At 34.6% G+C, this 21,593-nt stretch overlaps 1 protein-coding gene across 1 annotated transcript; it reads left to right on the top strand.

Moving 5' to 3' along the window:
* The first annotated feature begins 3,460 nt into the window (after positions 1-3,460).
* LOC127856404 (galactose-3-O-sulfotransferase 3-like) lies at positions 3,461-13,259 on the top strand. Its single transcript, XM_052392602.1, has 3 exons — positions 3,461-3,969; positions 5,002-6,339; positions 11,646-13,259. Exons 2-3 carry the CDS (start codon positions 6,323-6,325, stop codon positions 12,799-12,801), a joined length of 1,173 nt encoding a protein of 390 aa, XP_052248562.1. The 5' UTR covers positions 3,461-3,969; positions 5,002-6,322; the 3' UTR covers positions 12,802-13,259.
* Positions 13,260-21,593: the final 8,334 nt, after the last annotated feature.

Raw genomic sequence — 21,593 nt, 5'->3', positions numbered from 1 at the left:
ATTAAACTGTCTCTACCCTCCATACAAACCACTTACCAACTCATTAGCCACAGTCTATTAAAATGTCTGTACCCTCCATACAAACCACTTACCAACTCATTAGTAACAGGCTATTATACTGTCTGTGCCCTCCATACAAACCACTTACCAACTCATTAGCCACAGGCTATTTAACTGTCTGTACCCTCCGTACATACCACTGACCAACTCATTAGCCACAGGCTATTTAACTGTCTGTACCCTCCGTACATACCACTTTACAACTCATTAGCCACAGGCTATTAAACTGTCTTTTCCCTCCATACATACCACTTACCAACTCATTAGCCACAGGCTATTAAACTGTCTGTACCCTCCGCACATACCACTGACCAACTCATTAGCCACAGGCTATTAAACTGTCTGTACTCTCCTTGTGATCATGGAGAAATCTCAAGAGGCTGAGTCTTTCCTGTGCCATTGTGAATCCCAGCAGGGCGTTTCGTTCGATAATATCATTCGTTGTTGGCATTATATGTAGTTACTTGAGAACAGTCACGTACGTTGCACGTCCTGGAAAATCTTTAAAATGGAAACTTTACAGAGCTAAGATTATGCCATCTGCTCTAAAGGACAGTGCGCAGCGAATGAAGTTGTAATCCAAACATTACTTGTTTGAAACCGACTTCATGTTGTGATGACGCCCGTGTTTACATCGGCTGAAGTATAAGACGTCTACAGTTGCGCTATTGTCTTCAGCGTTCCTAGTCAATAGCGAGTGTTAAAGACGTACGTGCCGCCGGAAACCTGGCTTATCAAACCTATCATTGATACAGTTGATTTTCATATCCAGCGATTCAAAGTTCTGCTGATAGAATAGGTCTCTTGGTGATGTCGAATACTCGGAGTCGGGGTCGTCCGTTTTTATAGAAATCGACATTTTACGTCTCTTGTGTAGTGTGGATTCGTTGATATTTATTAGTAATAATTTTAAAAAATAGCGCGAATAATGTTGATCAAGTAATCAAACATTATGGAAATGTTATATGTATTTTTCACTGTTTGAATCAGTGAATATACCAATGTTAAATCGCTACGTAGTTCTTTCATGCAAAACTTAGGAAATCATATAATGAATGTAGTGAACAAATAATATCAAAATTTTCCCTCAAACAATACCAACCAACGATAAAGATAAGATTATAGGGTAACAGCTTTTGAAAGTGGAGAAGATATATAAATATGCAAACAAAAACTCAATTTTATTTCGTTGTCGGGGCTTTTAAATCAGTTAGTTTGGCATTTACTATCTGGATATAAAGGTTGTATTCAATATTCTATTGGGCGTATATTGATGTAATAAATTTTCATTCTTATGCTGATTTATAGAGCTACATGACAACTACGTTTGCATATGGCGTTTTAGTTTAAATAACGATTGCATAAAACCATAAACAGGACATAAAAAGCATAGTGTTTGAATAATTTTAGATTCTGTAATAAATCAATACCGGGATGAAGAAAGAACTGTGCCCGACTATAACTGGGCGTTACAAATCCTAGTTAAAAATAGCATTGCGCGACCGACTGGCTTTGTTAACAAGTTCAGAGTCTTAAAGGCTATGCACGCATAAATAATCGGACTTCCCTAAGCCGTTGGGGTGGGAGGAGAGGACCCTTATCACACCTTGTCAAAGTTGCCGCATTGCTTCCAAAGATTTGTAAATATTGCTATCGCAACTGCATCATTTCATGTATGCTGTACTTGTTGTAAAAGCGGTCAATAAGGTATCTATTATTGTTGGACATAACACTTGCTAAAGGAAGATATCCATGAGCAGCTCTAAAGAGTAGTTTCAACATATGCGTCCCGTTCTGAGAAAACTGGGCATAATGCATGTGCGTAAAGTGTCGTTCCAGATTTGCCTGTGCAGCCCGCACAGGCTAATCAGGGACGACACTTTCCGCTTTTATGGTATTTTTCGTTTAAAGTCCGTTCTTACCGAAAATCTTGTTTAGGCGGAAAGTGTCGTCCCTTATTAGCCTGTGCGGACTGCACGGGCTAATCTGGGACGCCACTTTACGCACATGCATTATGCCTAGTAAAATCAATGAAAACGGTTATATTCAACAATCAACAAACAAAACATTTGGGGATAGGAAATAGCGTACATTTGCAATGTATTCGGAGGCGAAACCGGCAATAGAAAAACAGACCTTTACATTTCAATATTTAAATGTTCCATGTAAACGAGAAATATATTTTAAACAGTATTTGGCCTATCTCCTTATTACGAAAATAATGTTGAACATTTACGTTTCTACATAATTTATTTGAAAATAGGGCATACTTGATAATGTTGTTGTTGTTTTTCATTTGATAGTCGCTTATCAAATGCATATGGTATATTGCATATTTTTATTTTCAATTTGTAATTCATTTGTATACACGTAATTAATCAATACACAGCACATATTACAAATCGTATGCACTTTTTAATAATATGTTGCTGGTATTTTCAGAATAAAAAGCATATAGAAAATATACACCACACACGTGTACACGTAGATTTATATTGAAACAGACAGCTTGCGTATACGTAGATATACATTTTAGTATGATAAATCATGTTTTTAATGATAAATATTTTAATGAAAAATCTAGCAACGAAATATTTTAATGAAAAATCTTATCTTATATTATATGTATGCAATATATCACACAGATACAATAAAATAATGTGACAGTAACACCGTACATCAAACCTCTTACGCAATTAGCCTCACCCGGTTTGTAGAAAATAAATTATTACGCCAAGTAAAATAGGAAACATGAGCTACGTAGTTAATGAAAAATGTTAATGTTAGAGTTGACATGTGTCCGTGCATATGTAATTATACTTTTTTTTAAATAAAATACTGTACTGTTTTTTTTACGGTGCAAATATATGGAAAATCCCGGTATGGCTTCTTTCTATTGAATCCACACGATCTCTCTGCATTGTTCCAATAACGATCATTATTCGAGTCATTAAGTATCTTAAAACCCCAATTAAGTTATCAGCGTACTTTTGCGTCTTCAGGTAGCCTAGCGTTCGATCGTTTAACCTGTGAGTACTTTTACATGTTCTATGTATAGATAGTAAGCCAAACAGTATCTTTTAATGCGAAATAAGCAAACCAAACTACCACAAAACCCCGCTATTGGTGCAGGTGTGATGCAGCCAAGAAATGCGTACAAAAGAAAAGCATTTGCAATGTTTTATCTCATTAACATCCCTGATAATCTTTCTCAAACACAAACCAAGTTCAACGCCAATTTTTTGTTTAAAGGTATTTCTTGATGAATTATTACACAACAATGTGTAAATGAGTGGCACGCAGTAACTGTTGCTTTTATTCATTACAATTCCATACGATGGTTGACTTCAATTATTGATTTAAATATTGGTAAACTATTAACATTTAACGGACCTTTGGTAATGTAACTTAACGCGACGACACTTCATAGGGCAGTATAACATTCCAGATCTTAAGATATGATTTAGTGACTATCGGTAAATTAAATTTGTTGGACATCTTGACTTATTTTTTTTGACAGAGTTGTGTCAGCTCACGCCTAAAGCCGTGTCTTCACCAACACTGTCGATGGTATAATGTGTTTAAATTGTGCAATATCATATACGGAAATTAATTCAGAAAATGTAAAATTATTTGCATTAGAATCAAGTACATACAACTGGAGCAGTGTTAACATCTTTTCAGCAAACTTATCATATTTCGTTCGTTTTATTGGAGGGTATAAGTTGTACAGTATCATAGCAGGAGATTAATTACGAGTAATTAACCGAGTTAAAGCAGTCATGTCTTGACTAACGTTGTGTTCTTGATCTATTATATAAATGTGTTAAGGCAAATTAAATGTGCAGGATCTTTCATTCAACAGAAGGATATGTATTACATTACACGGCTATAATACTTTCATCTTTGGTAAGCATTCCGCGATAAATAATAAATAAAATGGTCTTAGTAAATGTATGTTGCATATTAAAGAGGCATACCTTAACTTTTGAACGACTTTATCATTTTGTTTTTCAGATACTTTGTTTGTCAGATAATTCTCCTTCTGTTTTGGTTATGTTAGAAACAGTCTGGTTTATATTTTGAAATTTGTAACGCGCATGGCGTATGTACAATTGTTCAGAGATAAAATAATACAATTCTATGGACAGTCAAGTGTCTTTTAACCCAAAAAGTGATAGATTTTACAGAAGCAAACAGTTATGCATACGAACATAACATAATGTTTACCTAAAAAGAATACAACAATAAACCACCTGGATTCGATACGAGGTACATGTATACCGGATGAATAGGCTACCCTCTTGAAATCTCGACCACATATTTGTAGTAAAACGCGCTAGGCAGTTCATTTTACATGTTGACTTACATATTAACGAAAACAGCATAAACATCTCATCGTTTCGCGTTTGCAAAGCTTTGAATATTTAAATGAGGATTACACGCTCAGAAACACACTAGTACATGCAATATTGTAAGCATATAGTCTTAGTTCACTTCATTGTGTACACGGTTCTTTAATGATAATTTAACGTGATACACATGTCGGAAATCGCCACTTCGATAATATGAGTCCACTTGCTTTAAGTGTTAAAAAAAAAACTATTTGTAAAATAAACACTTTTCGCGATCGTCGGATACCCACGTTTCTACACATTCCTCTTCTCTGCCGGAAATTCGGTATCAACATCCCATTTAAATATACACATACCAAACACTGTAAATTGAGATCGAACCAAACAGTGTTTACATCTAATCGTCAAGTATTTGTTTATGTATTCGAACATTGCTTTCATGTTTACTAATAATTTGGAAATCGGTACGATCATCAAAGCGAAATATAGGTAGCTTTTGATATCTGATTGATTTTGCATTGAGTATGACCATTCAATATTCTGCAAATATGCATTTACAGTTTAATAATTAAACGTTTTGTTTTAGTGACTAAAAAAGGTGGCGGATTGCAATCAACGCTTCAAATGGGGAGTGAAAAAACAACACAACAAACACATGCAACAGTAGCAAAATGAGAGACGCTATTGAACATATAGCACAAACACGTTGCCATAGGGAAATCATTCTGTTTCAACGAGGTTTTACGATGTTGATTACTTCTCTATAATAATATTATCAAGGAGCAATAACACGTCGACCTGCACTAGTAAAAGGGACCGTGATAACTTGAAAACGCGTGAATTTAATTTTGTTAAATACTAATTCTAGAAGGATTTATCAGTACCATTTGGGATAAAGGCGATGGCTATCATATATAAAATACGACCGTGGAACTGTGTTAGCTTCGAATAAACGTGCACAACGGAGAGGAGATCAATACTTATTATTTACATAATAACTGGGCTATGTTCTTGCCAGCGACCGTGACAATTGTATTGAGTAAGATCACGTGAATAACTAAAATCAATATCACGATTTATTGTCGATTCTGGAGAGCAAATTAATTTGATATTTACTTTTAATGTGAGTTTATAATTGAACTATTTAACGGTATTCGACGGTTTTATTGATGCAATTGAAGATATTACCCGTGTTTCCCAATGCATTGTGCTGCTAACTTTAGTGGTAGTCACTGAAATAGAAAAGTTATTTTCTGTTTTTAAAATAAGATTTACTACGATAACCGATTCTGATTATGTAAAGTGTTCACAAACATCGGCATCAAATTGAAAAAAATAATCGTAGTTAGCGCGTACGTTTTACGATTTCGGAATTTAAGTTATTTGCGTAGGAAATTCATACAGTTTTGATCTAATTCTTGAATAGTGTCAGCTTAACACAACAATAATATATTATATCTGGAAGCTCTATTCCCATGTCGAAATGTTGTGCATGTTCAATTGGTTTTGGTATTTAAAGTATATAACTGAATTTATCTAATTCCAATTTTTATTCTTCACAAAATTTGGAGCGGGAATTAGATATCAAAGCATGTTTTAATTATGATGGGAAATGGTTGTTGTATAGTTTAATAAGTTACCGCCCGGATGAATGTCATTTTAATACGGCTAGATGTGGACTTCCGTGTATAAATGCAGAGAAGAGCCTGCTGTGTACTTCAATAACAGCAATCAATCGGCACTGCAACTTTATAATTAAAGATAGTCGTTTAGTGACGATATTCGTAAGAAGCATATGCTAAAAGGGATCTGTGTATGATACAAAGACCAGAACACGCTGAGTGGGTTTTAGATGTTTGGAGTTTCTGGGAACATATTTAAGGAAGAATAACATACGAAGACTGGAAATGAAATGGAATTTAAGGTATGTAGAAGCAGGGACCTATTTCGTTACGATAAATATTACTAATCAGTCGAACACTACGCTATCTAGTAAAGAAAAGTTATGTTGTGAAATCCACACTATTCACGACAGATTTGTCCCTACGAAACATAAACACAGTTTTGGTTAAACAACAAGAATTAGTGAACGGAGTAAACTTGGTATTTTTTAATTTCATAGTAACACACATTTAATTAATGGCATTGTGATAATATAGGTTATATATTTTATTTATCTTTCCTCTTTCATATGTATATTCGTGTGAGGAAGTAAAATGCCGACATCCAAATCATGTACATTCTCTCAAATGCGATCTATATTCGACGAATAGTGTTGGTCTCAAGTTATAATAATGCGTAGTCTGGGTTTACACATGTTTAAAGTGATATTATGCGCATCTAACAATATATGCTATGTTTATACGTGTCTATCGCAAACGTTGTTTATTTTTGGTGTTTTTAGTTCATATACACTTATATTTGTTAATGCAGCATCAACATACTAAAACAATATCCCGGAAAGAGAAAAATAATGCATTTGAATATCAACCGTACTTTCGTTTTGACAACTGACGACATAAATGATTCGATGTACGATGTGAATTTAAATTTAGTTTTAGTGCAGATTCGTTCATACGACACACGACCACTAACTACGATCCTAATAAAAAGACAGTTCCGCTCGGCTTAGAGGACCGTATAGTCATGCACAATATCGAATAGAATTTTTTTTTTAAATATAAACAACTGGTAACAAGATGAGATGCAGATAATTGGTTAGTTACCACATTTTAACAAACTATTTTGACCTGTTAATTCTTTTCAGCTCAATTCAACAGTTAAAATGCGCATAATATCACTTTAATATATACAATCTCGGATGGTCCTTAAAGTTAGAATCTTAGCATATGCATAATAAAAACGAGCAGGGACGGAACAATAAGTTTTACTATTATATGACATTGATGTTTGTATTTATGAAATGAACATATTTACTAAACAATAGCGCCGTAAGTTGTGCCGAAATAATGCGACGTGCTTTGCCTATTTCTTTAGAATTATGACAAAACCTATTAAAATCATCCAAATTTTGCTGTGAACATGTCCATTTAAAATATTGGATTACCTAAGCGCTTGGTTAGCTAGGGCGTAATTATGAATACTAAGGACTTGTTTCAGAATGAAACGTAGTTTCAGTAGAATGCGTCATTGAAATCTGGTTTAAATTATACTGTGAATAGATAACAATGTCAAACAGATTGCGGTTCGCGATAACTCATTCACAGTCACTTATCTTCCTTTCAAACAATGAAATCTTATCAGGCGTTTTGTTTGACTCACAAATAAGCTAAAAGTACACAACCAAGTTAGACAGTAAATAAAGACTGTTAAAGGTGTATTATCGAGTTGATATGTAAAAGTACTAAGCGAAGCTATAACGAATCTATTACAACTGTCTACTGTGTAGAAAAAGCCGCGTACTGCATCGTATAGTATTTCTTTAACAGTTAAAGCCTCTATAACGCTCAAAATCAAACGAAAATTTCGTAAAGTAGTTCGTAAAATAAAGTTTACACCTAAGGCCAAAATTTTTAATAAATTGATTTTCGGATTTTTCTTTTCTAAAAGTGTCGGGTAGGAGGAGGGAAAAAAAAGATGAGTGACCAAATATGAACTCATTTTAAAAATGTTATGGTATGAAGTTCTTTTTACTAAGCAACCGCAGTGATTTTTTTCAAACATGTTGATTTGCTAAATGATCATACTCAGACTGTAGGTCTTGATTTTCAATTTTTGAATCATTTGAATTTTAAAAATATCTTAACTGGTTCAAATGTTATGCATTTTTTTCACATGACCAACAATAACTTTTTGGTGTTTTTTTTGCTGAGCATTTTAATCATAGTACCTGTGCTTTTTTGGACTTAGTGCGTGCAACAAAATAACTTTTTTTGCTTTCATTTGAATTTATTTTTCTGTTTTAATTGTCTCATTTGGTTGAAACTTGTCATCTCTATGTATTTTTGTCACAAGGAATCCATTTTTTTTTCATTAAAAATACTTTATCTCAACAAACAACAAATAAGCTATTGAGGTTTAAAAGAAACATTTAATAGTTTATTGTCCAGTAAAAATCAAAACCGCAGACAACATAATAAAACACGTTTGCTCTCAAATGTATTTAACAACAATAATGTTACCTGCAATACATGTGTTGTTTAAAAGAACAATTTCTTCTAGAGATTGAACAATATGTCATAATGTTCATTAATTGGAAAAAAAACACTGGCGTTCTGAGGTAATGCACTCTGGCCGGGCAAAGACATCAAGATTGAACTTTCTCTCTACAGTCTGTGTATCCTCTCTGATAGGCCATACAAACTCTCCTGCTTTTCTTTCTTGCAAAACTATTTTATTTCCATCACTAACCCACTTAAATTGTGTATAGTGATATTAAGCAGTCTGTCAACATCGAATATAAATTTGCCTGCTAATTAGCATTCAGATGGTGTGAATAGATATAGGCGGAAAGAGGGTCGGAAGTAAATCTCGCTCTGTTTCATATTTGCAAATAATGTACACAGAGTTTTCATTCGTGAGCGTGACGTTTCATACGGACAGGCGCAAAAATTTAAACCATGACAGTTTTAAAGTGAAAACACGATTCAACACTGTTCAAGTTACCGTTACCGTTTCAAGAGCATAGACAGTTATTTTTTATTGTCTTAGAGCTGAATTACATTTTTGTAAGGTATGTTATTATAAATTTATGCACGTATGTATTTAGATTCTAGTTGATGTTCTAACAAATCCTTAAATTATGACCATTCGTTGCATTACATTTTTGCATGATGATTTGTTTTTAATATATTTTTGATCATTTCGCTGTTATGCATGCGTTCAGAATTTATAATAATGTAAAATTCGTAAGATATATAAACAATCGTTTGAAGTGTGTTTTGTGTCGTTTTTGATATTGTAAGGGACGAACTTTTAATCTTTGTTAGGTAACAACGATTCGTCCTTATCTGACTCGTCCCTGAAACGTTCTGGAGCTAAATTTAGCTTGAACCTTCTTTAACATTTCTAGAACGCCCCTTAATTATCTGTAAATTACTTGTAAATTAATTGATTTATAATTGTTCAACATGTCGATAAATTTCATGAAGTCCTAGGTCTCAACCTGTTTATAACAATGCTGATAATACTACTCTTTTTTTTCATTTGTCATATAGTTTTACTGGTTAGAACTTGTTTTTTTATTCCCTATCTTATTTTCGAACTAAATGGTTTTTTAACTCCACACAAATAATATATATTAATTATATATATTAATAATGTTAAAAGCCCTTCAATTCATATTTGTTGTGAGATTTTCTTTATTTTTCTTCAGACTAACAATGAAATTAGGTACTATTCACTGTATAATTCTAACATCAGTACAAGATTAATGTGTATTAACATTATAACTAAGAGCTTTGGTAAATATTTGTCTGCTTTTATTATTTTCATTAAAACAAATTAGTTTTTAAGAAAGATCTAACGAGACCCGCAAATATTTTTCAAAGACAAAGAAGAAAATCGACATTGGATTATTTTGTGAAATACTGAGGTATTAAGTCCAAGTAAAATAACATCTATGACTGTTACTCTGTGCAATGTAGTTCTCGACGCTTTCTTCCGCTGCTGTCCAAGGATGTCTTGTTAGATTCAAAATAATCAGTTATCCTGATAGGTTTATATACAAGTCCGAAAACCCCTTGTTTAATATTTTGCATTCTTATACGAATAAATATACCACTCTGGCCTACGGCTACATAATATATTTGTATGCTTAAGAACTCTGCTTATTCAATATGTCCCTTATAAAAATTAATTCAAAATATTTTGAAATAAAAATAAAATGTACAAAGAAAAGAAATATAATTGAAAGTTGATAGGCGTAAATGGGTTTCGCATTTCGGGCACCTGTTGAATTAAAATAGTTCTTTTCTTATTGCTTTCATAATAATTTTTAGTCATTTTTATACTATCAATTTTATAAAATCGTAAAGAAATAATAAAAATATTTACTTACACATCGATTTTATTCAGGATTTCATTTGACGGTTGCATAATTATTGAGTTAGCAGCATTGTGTATTGTCTTATTGACAATTACGTAGCGACGTCACCATCTATGTATAAAATGGAGTTAGCAGACTTTGCTGGTGAAAGCGTTGTAGCGTTCTTGAACAAACAATGATGGCGTAGTTCCAGCACAATTGAACTTTTTCTTAAACCCGGCACCCGTTTCGTGTTTAAAAGCCACCTTTTGGCATCCGAAAAAAATCGAGATTAATTTTTTTTTTTTTTGGGGGGGGGGGGGGGGTTCGTCAAAAATAAAGTCTGCGGGTCCGAAAATCTTTTTATTAAAAATTCTGGCCTAAATAATCAGTGTTCCTTATAGCAATAGCCACACTTTCAACGCTAGATGTGGTATTATTACATAGAGTTTTGTAGATACAAAATGCTCGTTTTTATTTATTTGTGACACAATTAATTCCATTTTAATTTCCCGCGAATATATATATATTCATACGACACACGAACACCATGTTATTGTTCAAGCTCCGTATGAATAGATATCCTTGGGGGAAATTAAAATGGAATTAAATATGCAAAACAATAATAAAAACGAGCATTTTGTATCTACAAACATCTATTTTACCAGACCACATCTGACGTTGAAATTTCGGCAATTGCCATAAGTTATGTAGATGGCTGAAGATTCGCATTCAGATAGACTCTTAAAGGTGCAAAATGAATTAGAAAAAATACATATAGCATAGTAGAGCGTTTGAGGAAAATAGAAGTGAAGTTAATTAGGGACAATCAAACAGCCAGTTCAAAAGTATGAAATTGGAAAATAAATCTTTCTCTAAATCTTGTCTTATCTTACATATTTGTTTTTAATTTATCGAAACGGATTGTTTGTTTGGCTGTTCTAGTTACCACACTTGATTATATTAATTTATATTTGGCCTCTGATATAAATAATTATTAGGTCATGTTACGCTTGTGCACACATACATGTTTATTTAATAAATTAAAACGTAGATTATAGAAATATAAAGAATTATAACTCCATAGACTGCTGTATCACCCACTTTGATAATTAAAACAACTTGTTCGTTTTCATACATATAGTTCCTTCTTCCTGCAAAATAACCGGATTCAAATTAATTACTACAACTAAGTACGGAAGTAACACAATTATTGCTATCAAATTATCTTATGTACTTTCAAGGTGTGTGCTGCTCGCAGCTTGCATTATGATAATTTTGTTGACGAGTCATCAGTTCATCTACGATTACAAACAATTCTCCCTCAACGAAATCGACGCATGGATCGGACGCGCTGAACAAAACACGACACCATTTTCCGAATCGTTTCCGCTTCCGAGTGGCGTGCGCATATTCTCCGACGGAAGAGAAGTCCGCCATATTGCATTCCTCAAAGTTCATAAAGCGGCAAGTGGTACTGCAACAACTATATTTTTTCGGTTCGGATCTGACCGAAAACTCAGTTTTCTGCGTCCAAAATGGCTGAATATTGTAAGTTCCTCAGAGAGTATTACTGACAGCCAGCTGATCAATCCTAACGACAAACCATTTGATATTATTACAAGTCACGTGATTTATAACCGGACGACTTTTGAACGTTATTTGCAGAACGACACTGTATACGTCGGTATTATCCGAGAGCCTTACATACAGTTCAAGTCAAGTATGAACTACATGGCGCCGAAATACGTGTACAATATTTCCAACGAAGATCCCATTCAACAATATCTCAGAGACCCGATGAAATACGAAGGTGAGCTTAATCCGCGGCAGTCATGGATAAACAACAGACAGGCAGCCGAGTTTGGCACTCCAGATGAAATCATAAAAAAGCGGAATCTCACAGCTATGGCGGAATACGTCGCTAAACTGAGCAAAGAATTCCATCTAGTGATTATAGCGGAATACTTTGACGAATCTATTGTGTTGATGAAACGCATGTTGAATTGGAAAGTAACGGATATTCTTTACAGGCGGTTACACATCCGAGGTTGGGACCGGGAAATAACGTTCCCGCGCGCGCATGACCGTCGGTTATACCGGAAGTACGCTTTCGCTGATTACGCAATCTATGACTTTTTCTATCAGAAGCTTTGGAGACAAATCTCCAACGCTGGCGATGATTTCTTTGCAGAAGTTCTCTATTTTAAAGAAATTCGAGAAGAAATGGACGATTTCTGCAAAGTGTACCCCAATATCACGGACACCGTAACACTACGAGCCAGTGAATGGTCCCCGGAAATCTTCGTGGATAAGGAACTGTGTCGTAAAATATACTGGGAAGAAGAAGATTGGGTGAAATATATAAACTCTGACCTATACTCGTACAAGAAAAGTTGACAAGTGCGTGTCCCTTAGTATTTGACGAAGGGGAATGAACATATTGATACATTTTTGGCTGTTTTGATTTTAATTGCCACTTGTTACAGTAAGTTTCTATGTTGGTTAACATCTTTTGTTGTGCAAATGTGGAGGCTGCAACAGTTGTTATTTGATTCGAAAAATGAACTAGGATCTCGTTGCATAGTCCTTATTCGCGAATTAATTCTTGAAGAAAATGTTGCTTTTATTTTCCATTAACTTAAGAAATGTACGTTTTATTTTTCTGAAAAAAGATTATATCACATGTGTTTATCTTGATTATGGCAAAGGAACTGTTCTTATTTGGTATAAGAAAATACGATTTAATTGTGAAAACACTATTTTTTAGGTGGCAGTAAAAAGATTTCCTGTTATTGTTGCTTAATTCTATGCATGTGTGACATAAAATCGACAGGACATAAAATATTAAACAAAGATATTAGATAGCGCGTATTTAATGAATTATTTGAGGCTATGATTTGATCGCGTAAGCGCTGATAATAGTTTACAGCAATCTTAGTATCTACATCATAGCGTAGCCACTCGATTGCCAACCGTGTTGACATATGAATAATATTTGACGAGTAGCCTTGTACTTTCTTCGAGAGTTTGAATGCATTAACACACACATTTGGAATTAACAAAAAATCGCTTTACATATATATTTGCTATAATGTACAAAAGACCTTATTTAATGTGGCCCAATAATGGATTATACTCATATTTTGATGAAATAGTTTACTAATTAATATGAGAGACGGTATTTATGTTGACGTAGTAAATGTGTCTTAAATGAAAGTAATACCCCCGATACACCGACTCCGTTCAAAGTACGTTCTGAAAAATATGACTAAACGGACTCGAACTGTGTGAGAACGTAGTAGCAACGTGTTACGAACGTACGATCGTAGTAGCAACGTGTTACGAACTGTCTTCGAGCTTTGTGGACGGCCTGGAACGGGGTTTAACGGGAGTGGTGTTTCAGAACTTTGAGCCTACTCAAATTTTCTTCCCATCATCCCGTTCTACAATTAAACGTAGTAACAACGAACTGGAAACGGAATGGACGTACTAAGAACGGATAGGTCGTACTAAGGTCGGGTTAGGAACGTGCCTGAACGTAGTGCGATCGGACCGAAATTATCTGTACGATGCCACAACGATCGAGTCTGTTTCTAGTCCGTCCAATCCGTTCTCAGACAGACCGACCCCGTCCTCACTACGTCTCAAGTATGATCTTGTTTCATGTAAATAAATAGAAACTAAAAGATAAGTTCTTACAACGTTTGCAACATGTTCTATAAAGTCTCAGTAAGTTCTTAGTACGTTGTACTCGTTTTAAGGAGTTCGCAATAGGTTCCAAGTACGTTGTACTCGTTTAATGCAGTTGTTACAACGTTCAAACCGTAAATACAATACGTTCAGAAAATGTGCATATAAATAGAGGTAGTTGTCTCAAAATTCATCATTTGTGATATTAAGTTGAAACATGTACAATCTTGGAGCTGTTAATATTTTTAATGTTGGCTTCGTGCAATTTATGAACACATGTACGTCTGGTCGGCTGAAAGCGTGATACATAAATTAGAACTGGCAGGAACGTAGTCTGTTTTATAATCGCCGTTAAAAAACTGGCTGCAACTACGTCCTAAACGTACAAAGAACGTAGTGGGACGGGATTAGAACTGCATGTTAACGAGTTACCACTGCAAAACGAATAAAGAAGAACTGCGTACGAACGTGATCGAACTGGCTGAGGACGGGCTCGGTCTGACTAGAAACGGTATACCAACGGGGACAATGGGAAAATTGACCCAATTTGCACTTGATAATGACGAACTGGCAACGGGTTAGGACGGGATAGAGACGAGCTGCACGTAGCACGAACTGTGTATGAACGTCATTCAATCATATTGTAGATTTTTTTGCTGACCAAAACTACACGTTCAAGCAAGTTCACATCTCGTTCTGCATTTTCTTCAGGACGCATTCGAACTGTTTAAGAACGTGCTTGGTGTAAGGGCTCTTTTAAATGAAAACCAGCCGTGAATTTGCGTGCATACAGTTTCTTTTTGCGCTAAAATTAAAACAGGTTAAAATACCCGAAAATTTCGCAAAATGAGCAGCCAATAATGTTAAAATTTAAATATATGTTTAAATATAAATATATTAAACATGAGTTTGATATTCATTGATATTTAAATTGCGATTGCATTTTATTAAAACTTGATGATAATGACCCCTTACAATCAACTTGTTCAGTAACCGATATAGTGTATTTAATTATATTTTAAAAACCGGTGTTTTACATCTTTAGCTCTTCAAATATGAAGCAAAAGAGGTTTAAGAAGTATGGTTATACATCGAAATGGTAGTCGGGCGTACAAAAGATTGTTTGTTTCCTCGTTCATACATTACTATATGATTACGTGCCGACCCTTACATTTGTTTTTGTATTCAAGGTATAGTTTCGATCAATTTTGTTATATTCGCGCACTTGATTTTTACAGAAATATAAATAAAAAATAAAAAAAATAAAAAAAAAGAAATGTTACAAGGGTATTAGGAACAAGTTTGTTTCATTGAACCCTTAATAAAAGTATGAAAACTATTTTTGGTAAAGTGAACGCAAACAATGTTCGACCGACCGACTTACCTTAGGTTTTATTTTAATGTCAGTGGAAACAAACAAACAAACAAACGAACAACAGTTTTGCCACGCACACTTTTTAGTACATAATTTGGTCATAGAAGTACCATACCAATATTGTTGAAACGTTTGTTCTTCAATATCTTCCTAATATCACAATTTAAAGGCCGATTGACTTTTTATAGACATGCATGAACGTCAAAAGTGAACACTTTCTACACACAGCAGCCTATATTCATTACATATGAGCCGCGCTCCGTGAAAAGGGGGTTAAATGCATGTCCGAAAGTGTCGTCCAAGATTAGCCTGTGCGGTCTGCACTGGCTTATCAGGGTGCGGTCTGCTTTGGCTTATCAGGGACTAAACTTTCCGCCTTTACTGCATCTTTGCTAAGAAAAGACCTTCCTTCTTTAAACAGAAAATATCATAAAAGCGGAAAGTGTCGTCCCTGATTAGCCTGTGCGGACTTCACAGGGTATTCTGGGACTACACTTTACGCACATACATTAAAAAAACTTTTCACAGAGCGCAACTCATATATACTTATCCAGTTTATACCTTTGTCATATTAAACACGCACATAATCACGGTGTTGAAATATATGTGTGGTCCAACACCGTTTTTATTTCCCCTTTGCTTTATGTTAATTTTATTATGGCAAACTTTTTTACTAACGTTAAAAATAAAGCGCCTAATCCGTTTTCCCGTGTCTGCAGCGAAATGGTGGCATATTTAGGCATAAATAATTAGTTTCGTTGGTGGTTAGCTCAAATATAGACATTCTCCCGAAAATTATTATTTTTTAAACTGTTCATATAAACTTGTTTTACTAGCGAAAACTCGCAACCCCTTTTTTTTGCGAAAACTAGAAAAGTTTCGCACAACAATCTGGTGATCGTATGCAATGCTGAGCACTAACTTTACATTTTTGTCCTACAACCTGAGTGTGCTAGTTTTGTTCGACATTGGGACAAATGGTCTGAAAAATATTCCTGAAGAGTGCGAAATGAATTTGGCTTCTATAGTGTGCAGAACCTTGTCCCAGAATAATTAATTGAGCACAGTATAACTTAGAATATTAGAACGTTAATGGATACAGCATGACATATGTGTTTGCCCGAGTCAATCAAAAAGTGCGGGTAGCATATAAGCACAGCTGAGGCTGTCCTGTTAGCGCATTAGTTTGTAAACGCTCTTCTGGCGTCTGCGACTCGGGTTCAATTACAACTCATCACGGCTTTGAGCTAGGTTTGAAGTCACCATACCAGAAAAGTTGGGGTTTCATCCGGGCATTCCGCATTCTCCACACAGCACAAAGCCACAGCAGAGTCATCATTTAACCATTTGCATGCTGGGAAATGTGTCTGCTGAATTTCTAAAATAAGACTTTTCTTTGATTTTGTTCAAAGAATACTATCAGAATTGCAAACAGTTTGGATCCTGATGAGACGCCACGTTCTGTGGCGTCTCATCTGGATCCAAACTGTTTGCAAAGGCCTTCATAATTCGGTTCCAGCAGAGTCATCATTTTAATCTGTCAATTAAAACTAAGGCTAGCACAAGGAGCTGTAATTCAAAATTCGTACTAACTTTCATGAGTCTATTAAGTTAATAAGGTCGGATGTCGAGACAAACTCTGAGTTCTCATACACTGCAGTGATTGTGTCGCGCGGAAAGACAAACAGTTAAAAGCGGATCAGTGGTGTAGCAGTAAATATATCGCGCCATCAGTCACAGGGTTCGATCAAACCTACTTACTCTTCTTATGCACGAGAAATTCAACCGATGTTTAGTATAGAAGGTGCTTCCCACCGGTTTCACTGCGTAGGGCTAGCCTCGGAACATACATCCATGACTGGAAATTTAAATATTAATCGACTGCGATATACATATCAAAAATAGCATTGAAGTATGACATCGATTCTACTTTAATACTTCGAGACACTGGGTCAGGTAGACGAGACTTTATGTCTGTATTGATCGTACCAAGGTTCATGTAAAAAGGATTTCATCTGCAAATCGCTGTCAATAAATAGTTTAACTTACGAGTCTTTGATGTATGTTTCGAAATACACAAAGCCCATAAGGGCTTTATCAAATCGATTTACTACAAAACAACCACAGGGCATCGATATACATTTCTAAATAATCGTTAATAATACATAAAATAATAAAATATCATGCTCGAAGTTAGTATAGAGTATCAGAGAATGTGTTTGTCATTAATTACTGTTCCATACAACTAGTATTAAGGCCATGAAGCGTGAGGAAAATTATTCAGTCTTATTTGTTGTAATCCGTTGTGGTCTAAGCGGTAGACTTTTACTTCAGGGGTCAGTGGTTCGGCCGAGTTGGGGAAGATCTTTTTTTCTTTTTGTTTAAATTGTATTCTTGTTTTTTACTGCAGCTGTTGAGATCCATTTATGAATGTAAAGCATTAAATGGCAAACTTCAACACATGCCAAAATCTAAGAAAATGCCCCTTAAATATAAGCGCACTAATTGTAAATCTAGGGAAACTATATATCGACTCTTCAATTCGTTCATATGTCATATTTGTTTTATTTCGGAAAAACACTGAACGTTAATAAAGTGAACTGATTTTGCGTATCAACGCGAAACGTTGAGTACATTGTAAATATAGAGTTTATTTCGTATAAATATTCGGTCTCTATCTCGACTTTACTCGCTAGGAATATACTTAGCGGGAGCTGTAATTTTGTGACCCGCTAAGAAATTTCGCAGCGAGTAGATTTGAGAAAAAGATCGAATATTAATATGATATATACGCTTATCACGATCTTGCCGGAAAGTAAGCGGCATTTTAACCCCATTAATAAAAGTAATAAAGGGTATAAAGCGACGAACAAATTGCTGTATCGGCATGGACGTCGCCGTCTTGTTGGTCGGATGATTACCCCCTCTATATAAATACATATTGATCCAAGGTGAAAGGAGGATCGGGGACTACCCGTAATGGTTTTCTCAAGCGGTTTTCTCAAGTATCGATTGTCAGAAATGATGTCTATTTCTACTGACGATATCGTGTTTATTTAATCTAATCTTTTTTTTCTCGTGATAATTCTAAATACTCGTATTGGGTACTGAATAGGTTATCGACTGACAAAAATGCGCAAAGTCGATAATCTTTGAAAACCAATAAAATGTTTTTGTTTGACAAACCAGACTGTGTTTAGGTCGTTGAACTTTGAAACTGTTTCTTTACAATACTTTAAATTACACGCGCATTCAACAACCGAACATATCTATACATATCTAGCATAATTGCTCACTGTTTTCAAACACAAGTAAACGTGGTTTGATAATGTATGTAAACAAAAACGAAATATTTATTTTGAGAAGTTAAACGAGTACTTGTATAAAGATGGCCATAGTAGACATGTGATAGTTATAGCGAAAAAAGATTATAAGTATCAGTGCAGACAATTTCAACGTAATTTTATCAGGAATCAATATCTTAAAAGGAATGAAATGCGATTTAAAACACCAAAAGAATGTGTGAAACTTTTAAAAAAGAAGTCATATAATAACACGGGTGATAATATTGACAAACATTCCTTTTTGAACATTTAAAAAATGTATCTTCTTAAAAAATAAGTGACCAATAAGAAGATATACACGAATATGTTACACGTCACAATACAAATCACATGATGTCAGGGACATTTGACGAGCAGGATATTTAATCTACAAAGGAGGGAATACGAAAGGCAATTCAATTATTGCAAATAAATAAATATCATTCAATTGATATTCTACGAATATTTTAATGTGGGAAAGGATGTCGTTTTTGCACCACTGGAAATATGATTTAACTACATTCTTGAAAAGCAGTAATTTCCAAACTCTTGGTCAAATAGTGAAATCATACATATTTTTTAAAAGGTGACCGATTTGACCTTAACAATTATCGAGGTATAACATTAGTGAGCTGTTTCGCCAAATTGTTTACAGTCGTATTAAACAAACGGCTTAAAAAGTGGGCTATTGTAAACGATACGCTCACCGACGCTCAGTTCAGATTCAAAACTAACCATAGATCGGTGGATGCTATTTTTCTACTAAAGACATTTTCGGTCGGTGTATTATGAAGTGAAATTATGTGTTAAACATATTTGAACGTTGTCGGACTTCTTTTATTGCGAAGTTGGATTATTTCAAGGGGAGACAACCTCGCCTGTTCTATTTTCTCTTTTCGCTAACGTCATCGAATACTTTTTGAGTAATAACAACGAAAATATGAAAACGATAGACCAACTTTGTATGTGTTATTGTTTGCAGATGATGCTGTATTTTTTTACGAAAAAACGAAGATTGCAAAAATCGTTAGATAATCAGACGAATATTGTGATCGATGGAAGCTGAAAGTCGATGCAGAAAAAACAAAAGTAGTCATATTTAAAAAAAGGGTTGACATGATTAACAGAACGATTCTTTTTTATAATAATGAGCACATATAAATGATAAAATCATGTAACTATCTCGGCATTGTACTATCAAGTGGTGGGTCATTTATACAAACTACTCAAACTTTATCATATAAAAGCTTAAAGGCTATGGTGTCGCTTTTTCAATCACCATAGACATGCATATTCCCGTTTAAATAATGTTGAATGTGTTTGATTCGCACGAAACTTCAATACTGTTTATGTGTGAAAGGTTTGGGGTTTTGAAAATGCTGGGGATACTGAAAGAGTTCATAGAAAAATATGAAACTAATACTTGGTGTCAAAATGAGTACCCCTAATGAAGAAGTATGCGGGGAACTAGGGCGATACCAGTTATCGCTATACATGTACGAATTATACAATACATTTTATATCGATATAAAATTGTGTATACTCTCAAATAAACTTATTGTACCTTATAATTTACACTATGTTTCATGAGAAACGGTGCTGAAAATATAATTCGGTGTAACAATTGGATAGCCAAAGTACCAATCTTTTGCACGACGGTTACATTACACTCACCCCTGTGATGGGCTCAGAACGGACTATTTTGATGAAAGCGTCTCATTCATGTCATGATCGTTCCAAGCGTTCATCATGAAGGTTATAGTATACTAAACAATCTTTGCACGACGGTTACATTACCATCTCATACCATAATATCTTATATCAGTCTTAATTCATTATTATAAAATTGATATGGTTTATTGATGTTAACAAACCTACATACATACATACGTCGAAGCAATGCCTAACGTCACTCAATAAAAAATATGTTCAATTGTTTACATTTGTGAAGTGCGTGGAATGATTCCATCTGCGTAAATGGGCAATAAAAGAGTTCAAAAGAGTTGCATTAAAACTCGCAAGTGTTTACACGATGTATCGTACATTTAAAATTCCTATTTCATTATTTTACGCATTTGATCCTAAAAAATCCAAATCAAATAAACTTTGAATGCGTTTGTTCTGTTTTACCCAGTTTCTGGGCAATATGGCATGCAGAGGTGTATGTGAGAGCAAGGAACGACAACTCTGCGTGGAGCTTGCCGAAGTACGGGGCTTGCTTCAAATTACTGGTTTTTAGATGGTCGCTTTAGCGACCGTCTAAAGTGCTTAGTGTGAAATTCAGGTCGATACGGCCTAAGTATGATTAACCCAATACCCGCTTGCGTATCCGCGCAAGAAAGAGTTGTATAATTTATGCAAGAGGTTTGAGTTCTCCAATTATGTGTATTCACAAATGGAAACATTATATTAATATCGTGTTACATTCAATATTTTCGAACGGTGTTTTATAGAAAAGAATCAATAAACAATGATCGTATTGTACGTGTCGCGGAGGAGATTGTTTATGAATGATTAAAATAGTCCACTTTCTGCTGCGTGTGCGTGACAGTATTTTCGCTCAGCACATTCATAAATCTGAGGCTGGCGATAAACAAAGGGGAGTCCGTGTGAGAATAACGCAATAGTATAAGGTTACGCTTGTTTATATTCACATGTCTCAATTAACAATACGTTGACCACGAGTTCAACAATTATTACAGGGATACGATAGACAACATAAAAAAAATATTTCATTATCGCTGAAACTGTTAAAAAACATTTAAATATAACAATAATATTCTCTAAAAAATGTAGTCTTG

The sequence above is a fragment of the Dreissena polymorpha genome, chromosome 13, assembly GCF_020536995.1.
Source record: "Dreissena polymorpha isolate Duluth1 chromosome 13, UMN_Dpol_1.0, whole genome shotgun sequence".
Taxonomy (NCBI): Eukaryota; Metazoa; Mollusca; class Bivalvia; order Myida; family Dreissenidae; genus Dreissena; species Dreissena polymorpha.
This window is presented reverse-complemented; position numbering and strand designations above follow the sequence as displayed.